The sequence below is a fragment of the Dermochelys coriacea genome, chromosome 23 (genome assembly GCF_009764565.3).
Source record: "Dermochelys coriacea isolate rDerCor1 chromosome 23, rDerCor1.pri.v4, whole genome shotgun sequence".
NCBI lineage: Eukaryota > Metazoa > Chordata > Testudines > Dermochelyidae > Dermochelys > Dermochelys coriacea.
Genome location: NC_050090.1, coordinates 12,149,111 through 12,176,427, shown reverse-complemented (window position 1 = coordinate 12,176,427; position 27,317 = coordinate 12,149,111). Strand labels below are relative to the sequence as shown.

Below are 27,317 nucleotides of genomic sequence, written 5' to 3'. Positions count from 1 at the left end.
ACAACTTATTTTACCAGCCATTAAACAAAAGGAAATCTAACGCATTTCTAGCTAGATTACTTACTAACTAACAGAAGTTCTGAGGCTGCATTCCTGATCTGTTCCCAGGAAAAGCATCACACACACAGACAGACCCTTTGTTCCCCCCCCTCCAGCTTTGACAGTATCTTGTCTCATCATTGGTCATTTTGGTCAGGTGCCAGCGAGGTTCTCTTAGCTTTTTAACCCTTTACAGGTGAAAGAGTTTTGCCTCTGGCCAGGAGGGATTTTATAGCACTGTATACAGAAAGGTGGTTACCCTTCCCTTTATATTTAAGACAGGCCTCCTGCCCTGTTGGCTGGCTGGACGAGGTGGGAGAGAGCTGGACACATGGACAGAGATGTGAGCACTGGACACAAGGACAGAGATGTGAGGCCCCTCGATTGCGGTGAAGCTTTGTGGCCGTTGCTCACATGTTGGAAAATTAGCAACTTCACACTGTCACCCCCAGCATGAGACAAAGCAGGCCCACCCGGATGGGGCCAGCTCTCCAGCACTTCAGCCTGCAGTCTGCCCAGCCCTCACCACCCTCCATTCCCCAACCCCATCTTCCTCAACCCTCAGCACACCCCCATCTGCCCCGGACCTCATCACCTACCATCCCCATCCATTGTCCGAGACATTCCCTCCCAGACTAGGCAAATCCCCCCGTGTGATGGATGCAGTGATGCTGCAGAGAGCCTGAGCCAGTCACTGGGAAAGGGGGGATCTGTGTTTAAGTGGGGCACAGTCTGCCAGCCCTGCCCCAGGAGTTAGACCCTGGCAGCTGGGGATTATGCTAGGTGTGTGTGGGGGTCCCTGCTGCCATCTCCTCCATCCCTCCTGGCTCAGCCCCATGGAGGTTCCTTTAAAAGCTATATTGAATGAAGCAATCGAGTGGTGCCTGGTGCCACCTCCCCTGGGCTGGTCACTGGACAGCAGGAGTGGGCACCACCCCTCTGCAGTGAGGGTTGGGGAGGGAGGGAGAATGGGGCTATAAGAGGAGGGGCTGGGAGCTGAGCACATCACTAGAGGTCTGGTGTGAGTCTCTGTCAGTGTGGGATGGTACCCCGAGCTCCTGCTCCATGGAAACCCTGGTGAGTTCCCCCTGCCCCTGCCCCATGGAAACCCTGGTGAATACTCCCTGCCCCTGCGCCATGGAAACCCTGGTGAGTCCCCCTTACCCCCCACCTCCTGGCCCATGGAGCCCCAGGGGTGTCCCCGCTGCCCACCTGCCCCCTGTCTCACATAATTCCATGTGGGTCCCCTCTGCCACTCACCTACGCCCACCCACCCACCCCATCAAGCTCCAGGGGCACCCCCCTCCCCTCTCCTGTCAGTAGCACTGCAGGGGCTAGGAGATGTCCATTGGGTGGCTCTGGGTTTGTGCCCATGGCTCAGGGGCGCTGATGCTGCAGGGTCCTGTGTAGGTGCCAGGATGCATACCCAAGACTGGACTCCTGCTGCTGCCCCTTCTCCTCTGCTTCGGGCCAGAGATCACTGGGAGCATCAACCCAGCCGCGCTCAAAGCCATAGTGGATCACGTCCACCAGTGAGTGACCAGCATGGGGTGTGTGCGTGTGTTTTGGGCCTGCCCCACCCACCTAGCCACAAAGGAAGCAGCAGGGACCCCTTGTGTCTGCTGGTATCACAGGATTACCTAGAGCCACTGCCTCAGAACTGGTGATTCTGGGGGTACAGGGGGGAGATGTATCCCAGAGCTGGGAGGGGTGATTCTGGGGGTGCAGAAGGGACATGGGCCCTTAAGATGGGAGGGGTGATTCTGGAGGTGCAGGAGGGACATGGGGCCCCAAGATGGGAGGGGTGTTTCTGGAGGTGCAGGGGGAGGATGAATGTTTGTGGGCTGTGCAAGTGTTTGCACAGTTCATGCTCATTAACCCCATGCTCAGTGTGTGATCTCCCCTGGGCTCATGCTCCCCCTGCCCCCTCTCCCCCAGGTATCACCCTGTCACCGTTCCCACCCCCACCATTCAGTACGCGGTGGCCATCTCCTTGCCGCCATCCATGTGCCAAAGCACCAGCCTGCATGATCTGCAGAAGCACCTGCCCGTGACTGAGCTCCAGGCGATGAAATCCAAGCTGGAGGAGGACTTTCTGTACGAGGGAGATCACATTGTCGCTGCCAAACCCGACAAAAATAACAACCGCTCCCTGCACTCTGAGTGGCTGATGCTCCGCCTGGACCAGAATGGGGTGAGCCCAGTCTCCCGCCTCCTGGATAAGGCCCAGGGCCAGACCACGTGCCCAGTGACCCACGCCTTGGAAGAATGGTTTGGTAGTAACCGCTACACCAGGTGGTTTCTGAACAACCCATGTGGCTGGAATGGCTGCTTCATCTTCTTCACCTATTTTGCCCCCTGTCTGGGCACCTGCCTCAGCTTAAAGGATGACCACCGCATCCAAGAACTCATGGATGGGATCTTTGGTGCCATAAATGAAGACCGCCGCGCCTTGGCCTTCATGGAGGTTTTCCTACAAGACAGAGGGCGGGGAAAGCAGTTTGTATGGAACTCGTGGCAAACGCTCTGTAAAGTGCCCCTGTACCAGTGCGATAACCAGGGCTGCCACAGCTGTGAGGAGAAGGACGTCAACAAGAACTCCTGCCTAACAGCAGTGAAAAACTGAGCCACTCCAGCCCCGAAGGCAGCCCATGGGGGTAGACGCCAAGGTGGGAGGAGATTGTAAGCTGCGATGCAATCAATCAACAACCAACCCATCCATCCTTCAACCCATCCATCCACCTGTCCTTCAACCCATCCGTCCATCTGTCCATCCATGAACCCATCCGTCTGTCAACCCATCCATCCGTCAATCCATCCATCCATCGTCCTTCAACCCATCCAGCCATCCGTCCATCCATCCATGAACCCATCCATCCATCCATCTATCCATCCAACCGTTCATACATGAACCCATCTGTCTGTCAACCCATCCCTCCACCAATCTGTCCATCAACCCATCCATCTTGCAACCCACTCATCCATCAGCCCATCCATCTCTCAGTATTACCCCACTACAAATAATCGACTAGAAGGTGACTTTAACCAGGCATGAAAATGACACTTTCATAGTATTGCCAACCCCAAATGGTCAAAAATCATGAATCAGGCTCACCAAAAATCATGAGATTGTCTCTAAAAGCATGAAATTATGTACAAATAATAGATGTGGTGTTCTTTTTATTTGCCTTCTGTTTTTTGAGCCATTAGGGTGCCCTGGGGTCACATTTTGAAGCTTTCTCCACAGCCATGAGGGCTAGAAACTTCGTTTTGCTTTAAGAATCAAGGCTGAAATCAGCACAGATCCACTTGACTCCAGGAGCTGGAGCTTTAAGGAAAACAATCAGTAACGTGAGACTCACGACAAAATCATGAGAGTTGGGAGCCCGGCTTTCACTTCTGTTTCAAGGCTAGTTACTTTCCGGAAGGCTCTTAAACAGAACACTACAGTGACTGAGTTAAAGTTTTCACAGGAGAATATTTAAAACCAAAGAACAAGAAAATTCCACATTTTAAAGTTGAGAAAAAAGTTGAGAATTTTGAGGTATCTCAGGGCCCCAGGGGGTGGGGACACAGGCCGGGGGCTGCTCTTGGGCACCCCAGGGCAGCTGGAAGGTCCAGGGCTTCTCCATAGTGGCCTGGGCTCCCTGGGCAGCTCTTACCATGGCCCAGTTCCAGCTTCCAGCCTGGCCTGGCCAGGGGGTGTGGCCTTGGGGGTAGAGGAGGAGCAGGGGCTGTGACCTCCGTGAAGAGGCGGAGCTAGGGCAGGGCCACAGGTGGGTGGGCGGGGCTCCTGCACGTGTCCCACTTTTGCCTTTTGAAAAGTTGGTCACCTACCGACCATAGGCGCTGGCTTTGGGGCTGGAGCACTCTTGGGGAAAAAACAGCTGTCCAGCGGCGGGCAGGAGGCACTGGGGGGATAAGGGAGGAGTGGGGGCAGGAAGACGCGGAGCAAGGGTGGGGCACACTCGGGGGAGGGGGCGGAATGGGGCAGGAAGAGGCAGAGCAGGAGTGGGGCCTTGGGGGAATGGGTGGCATGGGGGAAGGAGTGAGAAGGAGCAAGGTTCGTGCACCCCGGGGGAAATCATAAAGTCAGCGCCTGTGGTCCTTGTGGCTTAACAGAATGAAATGGGGACACCTTTTGCTTTCGTTTTCATTTTATTTCTTTGTGAAGCGCTTTAGAAACAGGCACAATTATACTGAGGGCACCGCCCACCCTCCAATACAGCAAAGTGTGACTGTCCAAAGGGAAGTTTCTACGAGCAAAATGCAGCAAGCTTGGAGGTGCCCGTCCTGGAGGATAGTGACCATAACAATCCAATGGAAGCTATCAGTGGCCCTCAGGAATGAACTTTCCCACCTGCTAACTTCCTCGGAGCCCCCTTCGTCTATTTTCTTCTTCAGGCTGTAGCTCAACGGGTTCGGCCTGGGAGCCACGACCATATAAAACACATCAATGCCCATCCAGAGAAGGTACATGACTGTGGCCATCCTGTAGAAGATGGGGGACCATGGTGAGGTGGGAGGCACAGGTGGAGAAAGCCTTGACCCTGCCCTGGGTGGAGTGGATCCTTAGCACAGCCACAATGATGCAGACGTATGTCACAAGGGCAAAGAAGGGTGAAGATGCTGGTGGAGAACATCACAATCTGGGTGTCCAAACAGGCCAGTCTCAACATGGCCTGGAACCTGCAGGCTGAACGGATGCTGCTGCTTGTCTGACGAAAGTGAACCTGGATAGGACGCACACAGCAGGAAAGCTCTGCTCCATGGCGTGGCTGTCAGTTGGGTGCAGATCCTGTCATTCATGACGAGGGTGTATTGCAGTGGAAAGGAGGCCATTACCGCCAGCAGGAGGCAGGCTTGCCTTACTCCCTGCCTCAGTTTCTCAATTTGTAACACGGAGCTAATGATGCCTTCGCACAATGCCTGTACTTGTACACTGGGGCAAAGTCACCTCTTAACTGTCACTTGGAAAAACAAATAAAAGCTCGGTGCTATTATTAAGGTTAATACCATTCTGCCTCCCAAATTCAACCAATTGGGTGTACAGTGGCTCTAATTGGATCAGAATGACAGCAGCAAGAAAATATGGTAAACTCATTATAAAAGTGGGACCATGCAATAAATTGTGTCTTATCTGTTCTGTTCCTAAGTCCCCAGGACTAACAAATCAATGGCGTTCTGCCAAGTATGGCGTTCTGCCAAGACCTTAAAGGTACAGTAACGCCTCACGCTCACCACGCTCCCATGTGCCCAACCAAAAAGTACAGAGTTAAAAGACAGGCATCAGCAAAGCACATGCTTAAATGTTCTGCAGCATCGGGGCTGGGGGGGGGGGGGGGGATGATAATGCAAAGAAGTAGACATGGCAAGAAGCACTGTGAGTGTGAAGTCAGAGGCGGAGCTTCATCTGATGTTTCCATCGGGTGGAAGGGAATTTTCCACCCATGGGGAATAGGACAGAGGTTTTGCTTCCTGTGTCCCCAGCCGTATGGATCCACATGGACTTACTTTTTAGATGTGTTGATGGTTTCATAGATCTCAAGGCCAGAAGGACCACAGTGATGGCTAACACAGGCCAGAGAACCTCCCCCCAGTGGTTTCTGCATCAAGCCCACAACTTTCCACTTTGAAAAGGTCCTGTCTTGATCTGAGGACTTCAAGTGATGGAGAATCCACCATATCACTAGATAGCTGTCTTAATGGTTAATGTCCCTGGGATGAAGTGGGGATTTTCCCTTGTTATGTTGTATGTGAGCCTATGTGAGTCTTACTGTTTTGCATGAATACTGTGTGTGCATCAGTTTCCCTGTGTATTGCACCAATGCCTAAGTGGTGGGAATAAGGGTGTGTGACTTCTGTGGGGGCTGTTCCAGCTACCTGCAAGTATGCTATGGCCGACCCCTTCATAACCTGAGCCCAGGAGGGGTATGCGACCAGGTGATGCTGGGCCCCGAGTGAGACAAAGGCTGGAGGAGGGGCAATGGGGGGCCTGGGGCCAGGCAGCTGGAAGCGAGTCAGTCCGGGCTGGCTGGGAGCATAGGGAGAAGGCCAGAGCCATGGATCTGGGCTTCCCTTCCCCCAGGATGGACTTGGCTGAAAGTCACTGATTTCTATGCTAACCAAAACCCCCCACTGTTCCTCTGATATTCTTGTTAACTGCTGGAATTAGCCTACCTTGCTTGTCACCATGAAAGGTTTTCCTCCTTTCCCCCCCCCCTGCTGCTGGTGATGGCTTATCTTAACTGATCACTCTCCTTACAGTATGTATGATAAACCCATTGTTTCATGTTCTCTGTGTGTGTATATAAATCTCTCCTGTTTTTTCCACCAGATGCATCTGATGAAGTGAGCTGTAGCTCACGAAAGCTTATGCTCTAATAAATTTGTTAGTCGCTAAGGTGCCACAAGTACTCCTTATCTTTTTGCGAATACAGACTAACACGGCTGCTACTCTGAAACCTATGCTAACCATGTCCTGTTCTACCCTGTTGTGGGGTGTCTCGTCATCCCATCCCCTCCAGAAACTTTTCAAGCTTTTTGTGTGTCTTCACTGGTGGGCGTTCAAACTGGGGCAAAGAGTGTAGGTGATGTTTCCAGGGGAACAGTGCTGGTGAGTAGGGACAAGATTGTAAATTCTGCCACCATTTTCCACAGGCAGGGGATCATTAAAGCATATCTCTCACTGCTGAGGAGAAGCAAGGATGCATCTACTACGTGCGTGTGGTTTCAGTCCCGGTCCCTATGCTGCTCACCAGTGTGCCACCTTGCGCAAGCGATTGCCGAGTGGCGCGGGAAAGCTTCCTACACTGGGGGGAAGGAACAAAGCAGCTCTGCCCAGGAATCTCCGGCAGAGGATTGGCCAGTACCTCCGGGAACGTTTCCCAGAGAGCTCTCTGGAGGATTCCTGTGAAATCTCGGTGTGCATTAACACACTGCTTATCTGCACAGGGGAATGTGGAGCAACTCAAACCCAGCTAGTCTTGCACATTTCTATCCCTTCACCCACTTCTACAGTATACAGAGCAAAGGACACCTGTACATCCTAAAACTGAGCAGCATCGACTCAAAAAGGTCTTCAGCTGCATCTTGCTCGCTGGAGACCGACTGCTGGGATGTGATTTGCTGGGAGCTTCAGGGAGCTGGCTTTGCTCTGGCTGCAGTAGATTTGGCAGAGAAACCATTTGATGGGGAAGAAAGGGGCCGAGTGGATCACGGGTTTCCTGGGGCTGCAGCCCCCAGCTCAGTGCCTCATTCTGCTCGCACTCGGGCCTCAGGCTCGGTGGATACGCAAGAAGTGGATTCGCAGGTGGAGCTGGGCACCGGGTTATTGGTGGCAGCGCTGAGAAGCCCCCCGCTGCCCCATCATGGCGTCTGCTCTGACGGTCCTCCTCAGTGAGCATCGGAGACAGCCAGAGTGTGTGCCCATGGGGGAGGATATGAGACTAGAGCGTGTGCCCATGGGAGGGGGGTCTGAGACCAGGGGCATGTGCCCATGCAGGGATCTGAGACCAGAGCGTGTGCCCATGGGAGGGGGGTCTGAGACCAGGACGTGTGCCCATGGGGGGGATCTGAGACCAGGGTCTGTGCCCATGGTGGGGGGGGTCTGAGACCAGGGCGTGTGTCTGGGGGGCGGGATCTGAGACCAGGGGCGTGTGCCCATGAGAGGAGGGTCTGAGACCAGGGTGTGTGCCCATGGGACGGGGGGTCTGAGACCAGGGGCGTGTGCCCATGGGAGGATCTGAGACCAGAGCATGTGCCCATGGGAGGGGGGTCTGAGACCAGGGCGTGTGTCTGGACGGCGGGATCTGAGATCAGGGCGGGTGCCCAATGGGGGGGATCTGAGACCAGGGTATGTGCCCATGGGGTGGGGGGCTCTGAGACCATGGCGTGTGCCCATGGGCAGATGTGAGAGTAAGCTGGTATGCCCCGGTACGGCATACCGGTAAGATCCGGTGCGCCTTACTGGGGCCGGCTTTCCCAGAGGGCAATTTAAAGCCCTGGGGTAGTGGTGGCGGGGCTGCAGTGGGGGTTTAAAGGGCTGGGGCGGTAGCAGCGGCTGGAGCCCCGGGACACTTTAAATCCCTGCCAGAGCCCCCCCCACCCCTACCCCAGGGCTTGGGCAGCAAGGCTCAGGTGGGGATTTAAAGGGTCCTGGAGCTCCAGCTGCTGCTACTGCCCCGGGACCCTTTAAATCCCCGCCTGAGCCCTGCTGCCTGAGCCCTGGGGTGGGTGGGGGGGGGCTCTGGCAGGGATTTAAAGGACCCCGGAGCTCCAGACCCCACTACCTCCCCCGGGGCCCTTTAAATCCCCACCTGAGCCCTGCTGCCGAAGCCCTGGGGTAGGGGTGGGGGGGTCTATGGCAGGGATTTAAAGGGCCAGGGTGGTAGTGGCGCCTGGAGCCCCGGGGCCCTTTAAATCCCCGATGGAGCCTGGCTGCCGCTACCCCAGGGCTCGGGCAGCAGGGCTCAGGCGGGGATTTAAAGGGCTCGGGACTCCGGCAGCCACTACCACAGCGGAGCCCCGGGCCCTTTAAAGCTCTGCCAGAGCCCAGAGTCCCAGGGTAGCAGTGGCAGCTGGGAGCCCCCAGGGCTCCACAGTGATTTATAGGGCCCAGGGCTCTGCTGCGGTAGCTGGAGCCCTGGGCCCTTTAAATCGCCCCCAAGCCTCGGGGTTCCCAGCCGCCTCTGCAGCTGGTAGCTTGGGGGTTAATTTAAAGGGGCCCGGGCTCCCAGGCACCACTACCGCAGCTGGAGCCCTGGCCCTTTAAATCAAGATTTAAAGGGCCCAGGGATTTAAGGCCATGCTTCTTCTGGTTAAGGCCACGCCCCCCGGTAAGTTCTGTAACTTACTTTTACCCCTGCCCATGTGGGGGTCTGAGACCAGGGTGTGTGCCCATGGTGGGGATCTGAGACCAGGGCGTGTGCCATGGGGGGGATCTGAGGCCAGGGTGTGTGTTGGGAGGGTGGATCTGAGACCAGGGTGTAGGATCCAGTTGCTCTGGGATCTGGTCCCTAATGACCCGTCTCCTCTCCAGGCTGCTGGTTGGCTGGGTGGAGCGGAGTGTCGGGACATGAGTATCTGTGGGGAATGGGGCAGCTGGGGGAATTTCCAAATTAAGGACGAGGGATGTGAGTGGGGGGTGAGGGGCACAGGTCCCCCAAAGGGATGATCCTGTAAGACCTCTGCTCCCTTCCACACCTGGATGGGGGGACTGAGACCTCACCCCACTCATTACAAGGATGGGCCCCACATAGAATGAATTCACCAGCACTCAAACTTCTGCCTCCCAGCAAATAGGCACCAGCCTACCCGCAGTGACCTGAACTCTGCCCAGAGAGCTGGCAGTGGATCCAGGGAACAGGTCAGGGCTGTAAGAAGTAGACACGCAGAGGGACCTGAGCAATGCACTGTTGTTTCTCAGCCCTCGGCTTGCTATACACAAGTGTTTCACTGCTTTGCTTGTGGGTCAGGCTCACCCCGACCCAGCCTTCTCAACGTCCCCCTGAATAGTTCTGGCAATATCCTGTCCCCAAAGGGGCTGCTGGCACCGTGCAGAGCGGAACTAAATCCCCAGTGGCTGAGAGCGGTTTGGGGTGGAATAGCAGAGCCACACCTTGAGCCCCAGGTGTGGACAGGAAATCGTTAGAACAACCGGGGGATTTTGCAAACATGTTGTTTTGGGGGGCCTGTCCTGGGAGCTGCTTGCTCAAAGGACCCAGATGTGTCCCATGAATCCTTCCAGGGCAGATCCCAATTCACCCTCAACTGTAATGGGGACAGAGCCGGATTGTGATCTCAGCCCCCCTGCGGTCAATCTGGAGTCACCCGTGATTGTAGCTGGGGCAAGGCTGAATTGACCCTGGAGAACTGAAGGAATCCAAGATTGGAAATCTTTCCCCTTCCTGTGTCTCTCCCCAGCTTTGAGCCATGGGGCCGGGCCTGTACCCTAGAGATGGGTGGGGGTGAAATGTTGGAGGGACAGACGGTCAGAGCACTGAATCAGACGGATGCAGTTTGTGTCACCCCCACTTACTGCCTGCTTGCTTGTGAATCCAGAGGGGTCCTACTCCAAACCCTCCATCTCCATCAGCCCCGGTGGGGTGATCCCCATGGGGGGAAACATCACCATCCGGTGTCGGCATCAGTAACAGGAAATGAGGTTCCTCCTCTACAAGGATGGAGATGGGAACTAGCTGATTTACACAGGCCCTGCTGGCTCTGAGGCTGAATTTCCCATCACCAGCGTCAGATGGGAACAGGGGGGCAGCTACACCTGCCATTACAGCGATAGATCAGGAGAAGCTGCCTACTCAGAGCCCAACGACCCTGTGAAGATCATTGTAGCAGGTGAGGTGCCCAGCCCGGCTCCTCAGCTCCCAGCCCCACACCCAGCAAGACTCCAGGGGGGCTCCATGAGCCCTGGCACTCAGCAGACAGGAGGTCCAGCCAGTGAAGTTTGTGTGGGGGGGAGATCTCAGCCCCCTAGATGTGGGAGTACGGAGGTGGAAGATCTCGGTTGATACCTTGGTCCCCTGGATCCCAGGGAGACCCTGACCCTGTCTCTGCCCCATCGCTGATGCTCCATGCTGGGGACGAAATGTGGTGGCCAGGAACTGTGGCCAATGGGAGCTGCGGAGCTGGCGCTCAGGGCAGGGGCAGTGTGCGGAGACCCCTGCTCACCCCTCAGGAGCCACAGGGACCAGAGCAGGCACTGAGCCTTCCTTTGCCCTGCTGTGCTGCCAATCAGGAGCCACTCGAAGTAAGTGCTGCTGAGCCGGAGCCCACATCCCTCACCCCCTCTCGCACCCAAACCCTCTGCTCCAGCCTGGAGCTCCCTCCTGCACCCAAACTCCCTCCCAGAGCCTGCACCCCTTCCTGCACCCAACCCTCTTCCCCAGCCCAGGGCCCTCCCTCCCAGGCTGAGAGAAAAGGCTGCAGAATCAAACCCTCCAGTGCCAGGAAATGTGACAGTTATGGTTTCCTGAACAACATTATCTCTGCCCCCTTGTGCACATCCATTACGATGCCATCCTTTAATTGCATGATCGTGTATTAATTTTACCTACATGGATCACCAGCCACTTGAACCCAGATTGAAAAGAGGGTGGAATTTTCATGGAAATCGTGGTTAGTCGAAGATTGAAGACCAGACCCTTTGGTCTCCTGGCTCCCATCCCAGTGCACCTTCCCCAAGTCTGCAGGGTACATTGAGGGTGGCCTGTCCCTCCTCTCCACAGAGACATGGACAAGCTGCAAGCTGTATGATGATTGGCAAGGCTGACGGTCCCAAGGTTTCCTGAGGGTTGCAAAGACCTCTGCTTACTTTGACTGCACTAGATTTCACCTGCAGATTAGAGACAAGGTGTGATAGACACAGGAAGAGATGTTTCAGAGTAGCAGCCATGTTAGTCTGTATCTGTAAAAAGAAAAGGAGGACTTGTGGCACCTTACAGACTAACAAGTTTATTAGAGCATAAGCTTTCGTGAGCTACAGCTCACTTCATTGGATGCATACAGTGGATAAAATCTCCCCATTATATTTTCATAGAATCATAGAATCATAGAATCATAGAATATCAGGGTTGGAAGGGACCCCAGAAGGTCATCTAGTCCAACCCCCTGCTCAAAGCAGGACCAAGTCACAGTTAAATCATCCCAGCTAGGGCTTTGTCAAGCCTGACCTTAAAAACCTCTAAGGAAGGAGATTCTACCACCTCCCTAGGTAACGCATTCCAGTGTTTCACCACCCTCTTAGTGAAAAAGTTTTTCCTAATATCCAATCTAAACCTCCCCCACTGCAACTTGAGACCATTACTCCTCGTTCTGTCATCTGCTACCATTGAGAACAGTCTAGAGCCATCCTCTTTGAAACCCCCTTTCAGGTAGTTGAAAGCAGCTATCAAATCCCCCCTCATTCTTCTCTTCTGCAGACTAAACAATCCCAGCTCCCTCAGCCTCTCCTCATAAGTCATGTGCTCTAGACCCCTAATCATTTTTGTTGCCCTTCGCTGTACTCTTTCCAATTTATCCACATCCTTCTTGTAGTGTGGGGCCCAAAACTGGACACAGTACTCCAGATGAGGCCTCACCAGTGTCGAATAGAGGGGAACGATCACGTCCCTCGATCTGCTCGCTATGCCCCTACTTATACATCCCAAAATGCCATTGGCCTTCTTGGCAACAAGGGCACACTGCTGACTCATATCCAGCTTCTCGTCCACTGTCACCCCTAGGTCCTTTTCCGCAGAACTGCTGCCGAGCCATTCGGTCCCTAGTCTGTAGCGGTGCATTGGATTCTTCCATCCTAAGTGCAGGACCCTGCACTTATCCTTATTGAACCTCATTAGATTTCTTTTGGCCCAATCTTCCAATCTTGCCAATCTTGCCAATCCAATCTTGCCACAGGAAGAGATGACAGGTTTCAGAATAGCAGCCGTGTTAGTCTGTATCCGTAAAAAGAAAAGGAGGACTTGTGACACCTTAGAGACTAACAAATTTATTAGCGCATAAGCTTTCATGAGCTACAGCTCACTTCATCGGATGCATACAGTGGAAAATATAGTGGGGAGATTTTAGATACACAGAGAACATGAAACAATGGGTGTTACCATACAGACTGTAACAAGAGTGACCAAGAAAGGTCAGCTATTACCAGCAGGAGAGCGGGGGGGGGGGGGCGGTATGGAACCTTTTGTAGTGATAATCAAGGTGGGCCACTTCCAGCACTTTACAAGAACAGTGGGAGGGGAAATAAACAAGGGGAAATAGTTTTACTTTGTGCAATGACACATCCACTCCAAGTCTTTATTCAAGCCTAAATTAATTGTATCCAGTTTGCAAATTAATTCCAATTCAGCAGTCTCTTGTTGGAGTCTGTTTTTGAAGTTTTTTTGTTGAAAAATTGCCACTTTTAGGTCTTCACTACAAAAAGTTTCCCGCCCCGCCCCCGCTCTCCTGCTGGTAATAGCTCACCTTTCCTGAAAAAAGAAAAGGAGTACTTGTGGCACCTTAGAGACTAACAAATTTATTTGAGCATAAGCTTTCTGAAGTGAGCTGTAGCTCACAAAAGCTTATGCTCAAATAAATTGTTAGTCTCTAAGGTGCCACAAGTACTCCTTTTCTTTTTGTGAATACAGACTAACACGGCTGCTGCTCTGAAACCTGTCACCTTTCCTGGTCACTCTTGTTACAGTCTGTATGGTAACACCCATTGTTTCATGTTCTCTGTGTATCTAAAATCTCCCCACTATATTTTCCACTGTATGCATCCAATGTAGTGAGCTGTAGCTCACAAAAGCTTATGCTCTAATAAATTTGTTAGTCTCTAAGGAAGAGATGAGCCACCATCAGCTTCCTGTAGCTGGAGCCACCAGCTGAGTTCCTTATTTGGGGCTTGGTGTAGCTGGGTGAGGGGCATCTGCTCTCATTCTCTTCCTCGGGGAGTATCGGAGACAGCCAGGGCGTGTGTCCATGGGAGGGGGGAAATCTGAAACCAGGACATGTGCCCCTGATAAAACTTTTCATTTGAATAAACAGTTTCCTGTTGTAGAGTTAGAACTATTAGCCTATAACTTTGATGCCTTGTGTCCTGAACCGTGTTCTGAGACAGATTGTCGTTTTCTTCCTATTTTAGTGTGTCAGATCTTTAACCCGTCATCTGCTGGCAGCTTGAAATGTGTACGTGGTGGGCGTGTGAGATTCATTGGTAAGTTCAGATGCGCATGCGTGTCAGAGTTTGCGTGCGCACCTCTTTGGTTATTGGGTGTACCTTCCAGGCTAATCCATAGCTTTCCTTCAATAGGCAGCTCTGCATATCCACACAGACTAACATTTTAGCATAATACAGATCTCTCGGGCAATGTGAATTGTATTTTTCTAATAAAACAAGTTATTTTTTATATATTTGAATGATACAAATGAAGGGTGAAAATTGTAATAAACTGAATTTTTATAAAACCTGGGATTTTTTCCATAAAAATCAGTTTAAATTGAAAATGAAGGGGCTTAGATGTGTTATGCTCACCACTGGGGTGCCTCCTTGCAGCCACATCTGGGGATTAGCTCATATCCTGTCCAATGCCCCCTCCTTTGGTCTCTCACCCTGGGGTCTCACACTCACTGCTTAGAGCCCAGCTGCTCCCTTTGCATCACTCTGGGTGCCCCTTCTCTGGGGCTTGGCCTCTGGCTGGTTGCTCTGGTCCTCCCCATCTGGGGTATCAAACTCCCGCTGGGTGACTGGTCCAGGCAGGCTCCTGCTCCTCTGCCCGCTCTGTGCCACTGCCCCCGTGGCTGGTAGGGGAGCCCCGGCCCGCCTGCCACTCCAGGGTCCAGCCCAGAGACCTACAACCAGCAGCCAACCTTTGTCCCATCCCAAACCTGGGCTGCTTCCTCTCCATCAGGGTCCTTCTCCGCCCTCCTCCGGGGCCTCTTCCTTCAGGGCCGGCATCCAGGGCATCTGTTCTCCTCGATTTCCCCCCTCCCCTCTCTAGACTGGGAGACCTTCACCCACCAACTCCTGCCTAGCTCCTGCTTTTCAGGCAGCTCAGCCTGCCCCATGCCCAGCCCGGCATCACCATCAATTCAGATCTGATCAGCCCCAACTCCCCCCCCCCAGGTGCCGCCTGCCACGAGGTTCATGGGCCCTTTCTCTGGACTTGGGTCCTTAAAGAGACGGGGGGAGAGAAATTGGCTTCACCGTTGTGGCTGCCACCCCCTGTACCCTGGGCCCCCCAGGACATCCAGACCCTCCTCCACGGAGGCATCCTGAGCAGAGCGGCCAGCGAGTGGGACCCCGACACCATCGTCCCTCCCCCAGCTGTACCCCCAACCTGGGAGGAAACAGGGTCGGGCTTTAACAGAAGCTGTGGTGACGCCGGCTCCAGCCCAGCTCCGCTGGCTCCTCTGCCCCCCCAGGACAGTCACTAGCGTCTCCGGGGCCAGTGGGGAGACGCCCAAACCCGGGGGATTTTCCACCTAGAGACTCACTCCAGGAAACGGAGCCGGGGCTGGAACAAACCCTTTGTTTCACACGGTGCCTGCCACGGCTCCCCTGGTTCCTGCTTTGCTGGGTCTGTCACAGCCGGTCTCAGGGGTCAATGGGGGGGGTTGCCATGGGGCTGAGCAAACTGCGGACTCTGGACCCTGCCCCCAGCTGGTGTTTAACCTTGTTCAGTGTGGGGCAGGGGCTGGGGCGTGTTCGCACCTTGGGCCCTTTATTTCGTCTCCATGAACACAACAGGGCACAGAGGGATTTAGCCCCTTGTGCTTCTGGGCCCCGTATAGCGGATGTTTTGGGGGAACTGGATGCGGGGAGCCTGGAGTTTGAGGGAAGTTGGTCAGGAAGAGGGCTGAGGGGAGAAGGGCCAGGATGGAGTTTGAGAGCAGCCAGGCTCCCCTCCTCAGAAGGTCAGAGCTGGGGGGGGCAGGATTTGAGGGGGGGTTGAGGAGTGAGGAAGGAGAAGGTGCCCCCAAGTTCCCCCAGGCTCCCATTTCTACCCCCAGCAGCCTCCCCTTCACTGCCCCCTGCTCAGCCCCAACCCAGTTCCAGCCTCCTCAGCTTCAGGGTTCCCCATTTTTTCTGTCCCCTCAGTCTCCACCCCCCCCACATCCCCCGCCCCACATTCTATGCCCCGTAATGCCCCCAACCCCACAGTCATCCCTCCTTGCCCTTATAGACAGTCCAGGGGGGCAGGATTGTTCCCCACGTCCAGGCTGAGGCATTGGCTGCAGGGGGTGACGGGGCGGCCATGTTAACTGAGGGCAGCTGGGGTCCCTTCCTTTGGGGAGCAATGGGAGATGGTGGCCATGGCCAGTGGGGGGCAGTGAGAGGGGACAGGACAGAGATGCTGGGGGGCGTGGGGGGAAGGGGCTAGTGGTCTGTGAGGGGACATGGGCCAGGGGGCACAATGTGAGGAGGAGGGGTGTGGCGTGACACAAGCTAAGCTGGGAGACTCGGGGGGTCAGGCCTGGGGGGGTCATTCTGAAGTGGGGGGTCAGGCCGTGTGTTGGGGGGAATGACCCTGCTTTGCAAAGTATCTGCTGCCCATCTCCCTCCTTCTCCGGGACCGGGGGTGAAGGCTCCCGGGGTTCTGGTGAGCAGGGGGGTTGGGGTCCTGGGTCGAGGGGGCTGATTGAAGGAGGCTCATGGGGACCCATTGGCTGGAAAGCTGAAGCACTTTTAATGCAGCCCTGGCCTGGCCCAGTGCTGTGTGCGAGCCCTGGAGGGGCGACACCGCGATGGTTACACCAGGATCTCTGGCCCCATCTCCACCCCAGCTCTAACCACTAGTCCTCACTCCCCTGCCAGAGCCCAGAACTGAGTCAAACCTTCCTGACCCCCAGCTTCCTCCTGCCCTCTAGCCAATGGAGTATAAACAAAGCCTGCGTCACATCCCTCTCTAGGGGCCTGGGCCCATAACCACTGACAGTGTCTCCTCCAGCTCGGGGGCAGGGTCTCTGCAGGGGCATTAGAAGGTCCCTGGATCGCTCCCAGCTGGGGGCACGGGATGGAATTTCTCTTCCTCCAGTTTTCCTTTGAACCCGGTTTATTTAATTCACCACGCTGAGAAAAGTCCCTTTGAACCAGGCGTTACAGTGTAAAGCCATCCTCCCTGCTCAGCTATGGTGCAAGAGGCAGCAAACCCAGGTGTTCCCCATCGCGCCCGCTCCTCACACGGTGCCAGGGCAGGTGTTGTGCACGTGGGCAGGTTTGCAGGCTGAGTGGGAAGGCTGCAGAGTCAAACCCTCCAGCACCGGGAAATGCCACAGTTACAGTTTTCTGAGCAACCTAAACTCTGCACCCTCATGCACAAGCATTATGACGCCAGCCTTTAATTGCATGATCACGTATTAATTTTACCTACATGTGTCACCGGTGAGGTTTGATTCCAGAATGTAAGAAAGGACAGGATGGGAGAGGGGAATCTGCATGGAAATCGTGGTCAGGCAAAGATTAAAGACTAGACCCTTTGGTCTCCTGGCTCCCAGCCTGTTGCACTTTCCCCAAGGCTGCAGGATAAATTGAGGGTGACCTGTGCCCGCTCCCCACAGACACGAACAAGCTGCGAGCTGCATGATGATTGACCAGCTGAAGGTCTCAGGGTTTCCTCAGTTTTGCAGTGACCACTGCTTACTTTGGCTGTGTTAGATTTCGCCTGCAGATTAAAGACAAGATGTGATGGATGCAGGAAGAGATGAGACATCATCAACTTCCTCTAGCTGCAGCCACCAGCTGAGTTCCTTATTTGGAGCTCAGTGGAGCCAGGCACTGCGGCTTTGGTGGCAGCGCTGAGGGGCCCCCTCACTGCCCCATCATGGTATCTGCTCTCACCATCCTCTTTCTCAGTGAGTATTGGAGACAGCCAGGATGTGTGCTTATGGGGGGGATCTGAGACCAGGGCATGTGTCCATTGGGGGATCTGAGACCAGGGTGTGTGCCTATGCAGGGGGGAATCTGAGATCAGGCGTGTGCCCATGGGGGGGATCTGAGACCAGGGCATGTGCCAATGGGGGGCGGATCTGAGACCAGGGCGTGTGCCTATGGGGGGGATTTGAGATCAGGGCGTGTGCCCATGGCGGGATCTGAGCTCAGAATGTAGGATCCAGGCGCTCTGGGATCTGGTCCCTAACAAGCCGTCTCCTCTCCAGGCTGCTGGCTGGCCGGGCAGAGCGAAGTGTCCAGAGGTGAGTATCTGTGCTGCTCAATGCTAAGTGTTAAGGATGGGGGGTGGGGGGGAATGTGGAGGGGAAAAGAGCAGCTGAGACCTGAACCTTCCCTTAAAACTCAGTTGGAGTTGACTCCAGATTGATCCCAGGGGACTGAGATCAGAACCCAGCCCTGCCCCCTGTGCAGTCAGGGGTGACTCCAGATTGATCCTGGGGGGCTGAGATCAGAACCCGGCTCTGCCCTCAGTGAAGTCAGGAGTGACTCTGGATCGACCCTTGGGGGCTGAGATCAGAATCCAGCCCTGCCCCCAGTTCAGTCAGGGGTGACTCCGGATTGATCCTGGGGGCGCTGAGATCAGAATCCAGCCCACAGGTTCCCTGTAGATGCAGTAAGGTGTCTAACAAATTTATTTGAGCATAAACTTTCATGAGCTACAGCTCACTTCATCGGATGCAGGTGTCTGTTAGCCCTGGCACTATCCCTGGGGCTGGGCATTATGACACGTGGGGAGGGGTTTGTGTCACTCCATCTCACTCCTGTTTGTGTGTGAACGCAGAGCTCCCTGCACCCAGACCCTCCATCTCCGTCAGCCCCAGCGGGGTGATAGTCCCAGGGACAGCCGTCACCATCCGCTGTCAGTGTCGGAGCGAGGCCAGGAGGTTATTTCTGTATAAAGGTGAAATCCAAATCCAGGAGCTGGACGTTGCTGGGGACGGGGGTGAATTCACCATCCCCAGCGCCAGACGGGAAGATGCAGGGTTCTACAGCTGTAGATCTCACTCCAGATCGGAGCCGGATCCCCATGATTACGTGCAGATTGTTGTAGCAGGTGAGGGGCCCGGGGAGCGGGGACAGAGTCACAGGGGGGTTCCCAGCTGCTGTAGATTCAGGGCTGACACGGGGGGGATCCCTGCCCCCAGGGGTCCTTGGGGGTGTCACTTACTTCCCCGTGCTTCCATTTCCCCTTGTATGAATCATCCTCCCTGCACCTTGTGTCTGGTTAGAGAGTTGGGGTTGGCTTTAGGGTGGGGCCTTTTTCTCATTGTGCCTGTGCAGCTCCCAGCACCTCTGAGTCCCAGGCCCCCCCAGCTCTAACCACTAGATGCCACTCCCTTCCCAGAGCCAGGGATAGAACCCAGGCATCCTGGCTCCCAGGCTGGTGGGGATCATTAAGTGGATAGACAGGTACAGAGGGTGCTCTGGATTTAGCCAGCTCAGTCACTCAGCTCTGGATTTAGCCACTGCTCAGCCAGTGCTGGTCATAGCTCCCAGGAATCTCTGGGATCTCGGAGAGGTGCCTCTGGCTGGGTTTTCTCCCAGGGGCCCCAGGTCTGGGACCGTGCGGCGAGGACGGGGCGCAGTGACTGTGCCGGGGTCTGTCTCACAGCCTGTCTCCTTCTCACTGCAGAGCTCAGCTACCCCAAACCCTCCATCTCCCTGAGCCCCCACTGGGGAGTCGCCCTGGGGCAAACTGTGACCATCCGGTGTGAGTGTCGATGCCAGAAAGTGACGTTCCTCATGTATAAACTTGGAAACCCCGACGTACGGTGCTGGGCAAAGACTGCAGGGGATGTGGCTGAGTTTACCATCCGCAACGTGAGCCAGAGACATACAGGGAGCTACAGCTGCCAATATAGCACCAAATCGGACCTCTCTGTCTGGTCGCATCCAAGCGACCCCATGGAGCTGATGGTAGCAGGTGAGGGGCCCGGCTCAGTATCTCCGCTCTGTAACAGGGTTCCCGGGATGGGTCTATGGAACTGCTGGACCCTCTGTCCCACCAACCTGGGGTATCCCTCGCAACTGTGATGCTGATGTCAAGCTACAAACCTCTGGCAGGTCCTGCATTTACCCAGCCATCCACAGCTAGGGACACACCCATAGGAGTTACATGAATGATCTCCCAGCCTCTCACAAACCATTAATAGGGTCGTGCCAGCCAAGTCCCTCCCAGATCCCCAGCCTGGTACCATCCTGCACTGATCAGAAGCCTGGCCAGTGTCAGTTCATTACCCAGTCCGGCCCTCCCTCGATGGTGAGAGGACACACACCAGCCTTTGTAACCTGAGCTGAGATTTCTCAGGCACTTCAACCGAAACAAACTGTTTGAGATCAAATAGAAAAGAGATTTATTAACTCCAGAGAGATGGAGTTGAAGTGATTATAACTAGCAAGCGTAGAGATCAGAGTCAGTTACTTAAGAAACAAAAATAAACTGGCAGTCTGAGTTCTAACCAGGATTTGAGTCAAGCAGCATCTCCCCCTGGTAGCTGGTACCCACAGGTCACAGATCTTCAGTACACAGACAGGAACTGCCTTCCGGCCGGGACCACCCTCCCCAGTTCAAAGTCTTTGTCTTCCAGATGTGTTTCCAGGGGTTGAGTTGTGTGGGGAGTGAGGCCAAGGGATGTTGTCACTTCCCCTCTATATAGCTTCTTCCAGCTTACTGGGAAGATCTTCTGCTAGAGGTGGGTTGAGCAGTCTCCATTGGGTAGATGCTTTCTCTGCGATGGTCCTTAGGGGACCCACACTGAAGGGAATCCACTCTCCTATCACAGCGCCACAGCCAGCTAGACCCTCAGGGGGTGTCTGCCCCAATGGGATGCTCAGAGCCGGCTCTGCCCTGAACCCTGGGCCCAGCAGAGGGGACACCCGGCTGGGGGAGCTGGGACGGAGTCACTGGGAGGTTCCCAGCCAGGGGGGAGCAACAGCTGCTGGAGGTTTGGGGCCAAGAGAAGGAGTATCTCTGCCCCCAGGGGGAACTGCAGAGCAGGGACCTTTTCCAGGGGGATGCTCCCCCGGCTGCCCTGCTCTGGGGATGCACAAAGGAGTCAGGGCCAAGGGGCTGCAAAGCCAGCACTGGCCCCAGCACTGAATTCACCCCCCCATCTGCCCAGACAATTGAAACCATAACATATGCCGGGTGATGGGGCAAGTGGCCCAGTCACTGAGTCACCATTTCAGCCCCTTTCCGCCCCAGGCCTGGGTGCTGGTTTAATCCCACAGAGGGAACTGACCCAGCTGGGCCCTGGCAGCCAGATCCCTCTCCCCTCCCCCACCCGGCCCCAACGGAGCTGGAGGGAGAAGGTGGATGGGAGAAATGGAACAATTCACCCCCCGGGGAACAGGGTTCCAGGATCAGATGCCCACGGGGCACTCAGGCCGTTTGGAGGGGGACAGTCCTAGAAGACAGAACTGATGGGTTCACGTCTTCTACACAGAGGATGGTGGATTGATCCATGGGGACCTGTGGCCACCGGTCTGTGGGAATGTGGGTCTGTGGGAAGGTAGGGTGGTGGACAGATGGGAGCGCGTCTGATGAGGGATAGAAAGACTGATGAAGACCCTGTCTACATGAAAACTGGACCCGAAATGATGAATCCAGTGTGGCTCCCAATCCCTGCTGGTGATCTCAAAGCAAGTCTGGGCTGTTGGAATTCGCGTCCCCTGGTTTGATACAGCCCCATTTGGCAGACAAGCTCCCCTTTAGCTCTATAGACACAGGGGCGTCCTCCTCTGAAATAGGAACAGCCACACCCAGAGCTGCTCCGCAGTGACTCCAGGTGTGAATGGCACCTGAGTGGAGCAGGGACCGTCTCTGTGTCCGGTGTCCGTACAGCTCTGAGCACATGGGGCCCAGGACAGGGGCTCCTGGTAATTAATACTAGTAATTAATGATTGCAGTTCCAGTTCTGTGGAGCCAGGCAGGGGCTGTATCTGTGCTGAGGGTCTCGCTGGGCCAATCTTCCCCTCCTGCGATCCCTGGGCGCTGAGTCAGCCTGAATCCCTGGGTCCCATCCTCTCCCTCAGCTCAGGGAAAAGCCCCCATCACCTGTTTCCCTGTATAACTAACCCCAGATACCAGGGCTCCAGCTTTCTCACCCCTGTGCCCCAGCCCCTGACAGATGCTGGTTCTACTCCTGCAGGGGGAACCGACCCGACTCAGCTGGGAACGGTGCTGACTCCGACCCAGCCAGGCAGTGCGTGGCCAGGTACTGGGGGGCAGGAAATCGCCATCAACTCCCCCAGAAACAGACTTGTGCTGTCCTAGCGGCCGCCCCCAGGGGGAGCCACAAAAGGCTGTTTGGGTGTGATGGGGGAAGATCTCCACAGCAAAAGCCCCATCTGGGCTGACAGCCCCCCCGACTCATTTCATTGCTGGGGGGATATCACGGGACAGATATCGACTTATTTAATATGCTAGCTTGGTGGGGGCAGAACCCAGGAGAGCTTCCCCTCAATGCACAGCCGCACCCCAGGGGCCCCACAGACCGGGATGCTGTGCTGCCCCCCGGCACCACAAAGCCACCCATGTGGGGCACAGCTCGGTACATATCCCCCTGGGAGAAAAGGACCAGGGTCAGAGAGCTGGGGACAACAGTCCCATGTATCCCATCTGTCTGCCTGTGTCTGCAAAGAACCCAGGGGAATGGCTCAGAAGCAGGGCTCTCCCTTCGCATGGGTTCTGCCCAGCGGGGTGGAGTGGAGGGTTAACCCTGGCACCCATCAATTCAGATAGACATGGTGTTAACACTTGAACCCATCCATTCAGAGTGACACGTTGTTGACTCTGGAACCTACTGATGGCTGTTGCGATGACAGCACCATTATGTTTTCTGCTGCTGATCGCTTCAGCGGGGCATAATTCTCCCAGTGATCTCAAAGCACCCTCCCCAGCCACAAGCTCCACCCACTGCCATCGCCCCACCTACATGATTGCTACGCAGAAGTGAGCTGAAGCTGCAGGGAAATTCCCGGGACAGGGGCGGGATCCAGGGGGCCGGGCTGTGGGATTCGGGCCCAGCTGGCTTCACAGGGTACATGGGGCTTGGGGTTCATCCCCCGCCACACACTCTGCCCTCTCCGTAGGACAACCCTTTGCCATTGGCCGTGAACCCCCCCAACCACTATTACCCAGCATCCCCTCTGCTTCTGCCCCTCCCAGCTCCATGGCGTGTTCTGCTGTGGGTCCCTGAGGCCTCGAGGGAGAGGGGCTGGGGTAGCAGGTAACGAACCAGCCGCTCTTCTTCCCAGGTGGATTGGAACCAAGTGCAGCACCGGAGCTGAGCAGCCCTGTCATCGCCGGGGTGAGCGCGGCGGCCGCCAGCCTCCTCCTTCTCCTGGGCATCCTCTGCCACAGAAGAACCCGAGGAAGTGAGTGCACGGCCCAGCGAGGGAAGGGTTAAACCCGCGGCTAAGCCGGGCTGGGAAGGGGTCAGGGCTTGGATGGGAGACAGGCCAGGAAACCCAGGGGGCAGAGCAGGGGGCCCAGCAGGGGGCGCTCTCCCCTGGCAGAGAGAGCTGGCCCCCCTAGGGGGTGCTGTGCTGTAGGGAGCGGGGGGCTCCATAGGGGGCGCTGTGCTGCAGGGGGTGGAGGACTCCATAGGGGGCGCTGTGCTGCAGGGAGTGGGGGGCTGTATAGGGGGCGCTGTGCTGCAGGGGGTGAGGGGCTGTATAGGGGGCTCTGTGCTGCAGGGGGGCAAGGGCTGTATAGGGGTGCTGTGCTGCACGGAGCAGGGGGCTCTATAGGGGGCTCTGTGCTGCAGGGGATGGGTCTCAGCCTGTCTCTAGGGTATCCAGGCAGAGCAATGAGGGAGAATCCCTCCCTCCTGAGCCCCCTGTCCTGGCTGCCCTACGGGGCTGAGGGGCAGGGCTGGTACATGGGGATCCGGGTCGACTTATGGACGATTCTGCTTCCTGTCTCCGCAGGGAAAGGACCAGCACCGAGAGAGAGCAGGTGAGACCCTCTCTGTTCCCCCCAATCTACCTGTTCCAGGACACAGGACTCCTGGTTCTCTCCCCGGCTTGGGGAGGGGACTGGGGTCTAGTGGGTTGGAGAAAGGGGGCTGGGAGGCAGGACTCCTGGGTTTGTTACGATCTCTCTCTCTTTGTCCCTGTAGAGAGTCCAAGGCTGCAGCCACAGTCGGTAAGTCACACCCGAGGGGGCAGCCATGGGGAGGAGGGAAGGGGAGAAGAGGGGAGAGGTGGGTGTCCCCTGGTGGGGGCTGCGTCCTGAGCCGGGGAGGACACGCTGATGTGGGGTGCAGCCTGTGTGTCGCTGTGGGATGAGGCATCTCTGCCCTGTCTCACTGCGTCCCCTGGGGGGTTCCCCCACCCTGCTCTGTGCCTCAGTTTCCCCTGAGGCACCATGGAGCTAGTGACCCTGCCCCAGCCCAGTGTGCTGGAGGGAAGGTGGGCCATTCTGCAAAGGGCTGAGATGCGGGATGGGTGGCTGGGTCCCAGGCCCTGATCTGGACCCAGCCCCTCATTGGGACTGTCTCTGTTCCACAGACAACCTTATGGGCCAAGGGAAGCAGCTGGATGTCCTGGTAAGTGCCCCCCACTCCCCAAGACACCCACCGCCCCACCAATCTGGCCCTTTGTGGGCCCCAAGTGCAACAGGGATGAGCAACAGGGCTCCTCCTGGGTTCGGGGGGCAGAAGGGAGGGGAGAGACCCAGAACACTGACAATAAGAGGCTGACCTTGCACCCCACAAACTCACCGCCCCCCCAGCAAACCTTCCCCCCAAATGTTTGCATTTGTCTGAGATTTGCGGAGGGTCCGGGGGGGGGGGCAGGTGTGGCGTGGGCCGGGGAGGATTGCCCTGATCTCTGCGCCATGGAGCTCTGTGGGCTGGAGTGTCCGGGGAGAGGGGGTGTCTCTGGATTCCCCGGGGGAGGGGTAGGAGGAGGAGCCCACCGCTGGACAGGACAGAGCGTGTCAGAGCAGTTGTGCGCGTGCGTGAACGTCGCTGCCCCCTGGTGGAGGGGTCGGGACTGTTCTGCTGCTGTGTACACCTGCTCCCGCAGGGGGGTGGGGGGAGCACACACATCTATGTGCTACGTTGGTGTAAGTTCACCTGTGTGTGTGTGTGTGCAAATCTCTGTATGTGCGCACATCGCTATGTGCAGTGTGGCTCTGTGTGCGTTGGTGTTGGCACACATACACACACACTACACACAGTGACTCTCTCCCCTCCCCGACTCAGGAGCCTGGCACTGAGGGACTCACCTACATTGAGCTGGACCGCCAGAAGCTGCAGGCCAAGCGGGGGGGCCCGGCCCCTCCCCCCGAGCCTGTCCTGTATGCCGCCATCAACGTGACCCAGGGCCCCCACGGGCAGCACCCCTGGGATGCAGGGGGCACCCTCCCTCCACCCCCATAGTGTGATCCTGGGGGGAGTCATCCCACACAGAGAACGGATTACGTGTATAACCCCCCCATAACCCCTCCGACAACTGGTGCTGCCCCACCCAGCCCCACATGTGGGGGGCCATGGGGGTTCAGCACCAGGGGAGGGACAGGACGCAGCAAGGTGGCTGTTTGTGTTATTTTGCATCCTGTTAATCTCCAGATTTGTAATAAACACAGAACCACAAACTGCCCCCCACCGGGTACGCCACAGCCCCCCGTCTCCGCGATGGCACTCTGTGTCACACCTAGGGCAGATGGGATCGCTTCTCCCATTTTCCAGGTGTTCCCCTTACCCGGCTGCTGGATATAACTCGAGGGCTGGGTTAGGAGCCTGCCTGGGACATGGAAGAAGTGGGGGAACAGAAACCTGTGACCCAAAATTGGGGTGTCGGAAACGAGGTTTCATTGGTGGATAAAATATTGCGGGGATGGGCTGTGCCGTCCACCACCCTTTGGGGGCCTTAAAGAAAGAGACTCGCTTCATCCTCCTGGCTGCCACCCCCCGTCTCCTGGGCCCCCCGCGGAGACATCCTGAGCAGAGCGGCTGGAGAGAGGGACCCCGATGCCATTGCCCCTCCCCCGGCTGAACCCCCAACCCGGGAGGAAACCAGGTCAGACTTTAACAGCAGCCGTGGCTACGCCGACTCCAGCCCAGCTCTGCCAGCTCCTCTGCCCCCCCAGGACAGTCACTAGCGTGTCTGGGGCCAGCAGGGAGACGCCCAAACCCAGGGGATTTTCCAGCTAGAGACTCACTCCAGCGAATGGGGTCGGGGCTGGAACAAACCCCTTGTTTCACACGGTGCCTGCCACGGCTCCCCTGGTTCCTGCTCCACTGGGTCTGTCACAGCCGGTCCCAGGGGTCAATGGGAGGTTTGCCGTGGAGTTGAGCAGGCTGTGACAGACCCTGCCCCCAGCCCATGTTTATTCCTGTTCAGTGTGGGGCAGGGTCTGAGGCATGTTTGCACCTTGGCTCTTTATTGCATCTCCATGAACACAACAGGACACAGAGTGATTTAGCCTCCGGCTCTTCTGGGCCCCTCCATGGCCGGTGTTTGTGGGGAGCCAGATGCGGGGGAGCCAGGAGTTTGAGGGAAGTAGGTTGAAGGTGTTGGGAGGGGGGTTGAGGGCAGAGGGGCTGGGATGGGGGACAGGAGTTTGAGGGCAGACAGGCTTCCCCCACAGAAGGTCAGAGCTGGGGGGGCAGGATTGTTGGAGGGTCTGAGGAGGAGGGGAAGGCAGCATCCCCTGAGTGCCCTCTGGGCTGCCATTTCTACCCCCAGCAGTTTCCCCTGTCACTGCCCCCTGCTCAGCCTCCCCCCAATTCCAGCCCCCTCAGCCTCAGGGTCCCCCATTTTCTTTTTTGTCCCCTCAGTGTTCTCCCCACACAGTCACCCCTTCTCCTCTGTAGCGGTGGTCCCGGTGGGAGCCAGCTGAGGTCACTCCGTCAGGGTGAACTGCAAACAGAACGGGGCGGACAAACCCCACAAGCTGATGGATATTCCAAGATTTAGATTTCCCAAGCCAGCACAAAACAGCTTCTGTATCACCTCCCTGATCACTCAGAAGTCCAAACAACGCAGTTTCCTTAAAGTGCCCAGCCTCAGGCCTCCAGCCAGTACCCACGTCAACATATGATGTTGTCATAAATATAAAGGGAAGGGTAAACACCTTTAAAATCCCTCCTGGCCAGAGGCAAAACCCTTTCACCTGTAAAAGGTTAAGAGGCTCGGATAACCTCGCTGGCATCTGACCACAATGGCGAATGATGAGACAAGACACTTTCAAAGCTGGAGGGGGGGAGAAACAAAGGGTCTGCCTGTATGATGCTTTTGCTGGGGACAGAACAGGAATGGAGTCTTAGAACTTAGTAAAAAGAAAAGGAGTACTTGTGGCACCTTAGAGACTAACAAATTTATTAGAGCATAAGTTTTCGTGAGCTACAGCTCACTTCATCGGAGCTGTAGCTCACGAAAACTTATGCTCTAATACATTTGTTAGTCTCTAAGGTGCCACAAGTACTCCTTTCTTTTTGCGAATACAGACTAACACGGCTGCTACTCTGAAACCTGTCATTAGAACTTAGTAAGTATCTAGTTAGAGATGCGTTAGATTCTGTTTGTTTAAATGGCTGATAAAATAAGCTGTGCTGAATGGAATGTAGATTCCTATTTTTGTGTCTTTTTGTAACTTAAGGTTTTGCCTAGAGGGATTCTCTATGTTTTGAATCTGATTACCCTGTAAGGTATTTACCATCCTGATTTTACAGAGGTGAAGAATTTTAATTGAAGAAAAAAAGTAAAAGAATCTTTTAAGAAACTGAATGCTTTTTCATTGTTCTTAAGATCCCAGGGTTTGGTTCCGTGTTCACCTATGCAAATTAGTGAAGATTTTTATCAAGCCTTGCCGAGGAAA

General features: G+C 55.8%; 2 protein-coding genes across 4 annotated transcripts; both read left to right on the top strand.

The window, feature by feature from the left end:
• Window positions 1–1,052: 1,052 nt before the first annotated feature.
• On the top strand, window positions 1,053–5,374 carry LOC119846927. Its single transcript, XM_038381171.2, has 3 exons — window positions 1,053–1,116; window positions 1,450–1,571; window positions 1,978–5,374. The coding sequence occupies exons 1-3, from the start codon at window positions 1,105–1,107 to the stop codon at window positions 2,663–2,665; spliced, it is 822 nt and encodes a 273-aa protein (XP_038237099.1). The 5' UTR covers window positions 1,053–1,104; the 3' UTR covers window positions 2,666–5,374.
• Window positions 5,375–13,268: 7,894 nt separating this feature from the next.
• LOC119846914 (leukocyte immunoglobulin-like receptor subfamily A member 6) lies at window positions 13,269–27,215 on the top strand. 3 transcript variants are annotated; one of them, XM_038381150.2, is made up of 11 exons: window positions 13,269–13,750; window positions 17,192–17,388; window positions 17,692–17,727; window positions 18,267–18,539; window positions 19,119–19,409; window positions 21,637–21,702; window positions 22,745–22,864; window positions 23,420–23,447; window positions 23,611–23,636; window positions 24,002–24,039; window positions 24,700–26,665. In XM_038381150.2, exons 2-11 carry the CDS (start codon window positions 17,358–17,360, stop codon window positions 24,874–24,876), a joined length of 1,086 nt encoding a protein of 361 aa, XP_038237078.1. In that variant the 5' UTR covers window positions 13,269–13,750; window positions 17,192–17,357; the 3' UTR covers window positions 24,877–26,665. The 3 variants fall into 3 exon arrangements, with proteins under 3 accessions (XP_038237078.1, XP_043357148.1, XP_038237077.1); XM_038381149.2 differs by lacking the exon at window positions 13,269–13,750 and having other exon boundaries at window positions 16,861–17,388; window positions 24,700–27,215; XM_043501213.1 differs by lacking the exons at window positions 13,269–13,750; window positions 18,267–18,539 and having other exon boundaries at window positions 16,829–17,388.
• Window positions 27,216–27,317: the final 102 nt, after the last annotated feature.

Excerpts from the sequence above, each read along its gene's own strand:
- LOC119846927 (XM_038381171.2), top strand. Across the intron at positions 1,572-1,977 it reads ATAGTGGATCACGTCCACCA|GTATCACCCTGTCACCGTTC; the intron begins GTGAGTGACCAG and ends CCTCTCCCCCAG.
- LOC119846914 (XM_038381149.2), top strand. The coding sequence starts at position 17,358 with ATGGTATCTGCTCTCACCATCCTCTTTCTCA. Across the intron at positions 21,703-22,744 it reads GCCAGGCAGTGCGTGGCCAG|GTGGATTGGAACCAAGTGCA; the intron begins GTACTGGGGGGC and ends TCTTCTTCCCAG. Across the intron at positions 22,865-23,419 it reads CCACAGAAGAACCCGAGGAA|GGAAAGGACCAGCACCGAGA; the intron begins GTGAGTGCACGG and ends CTGTCTCCGCAG.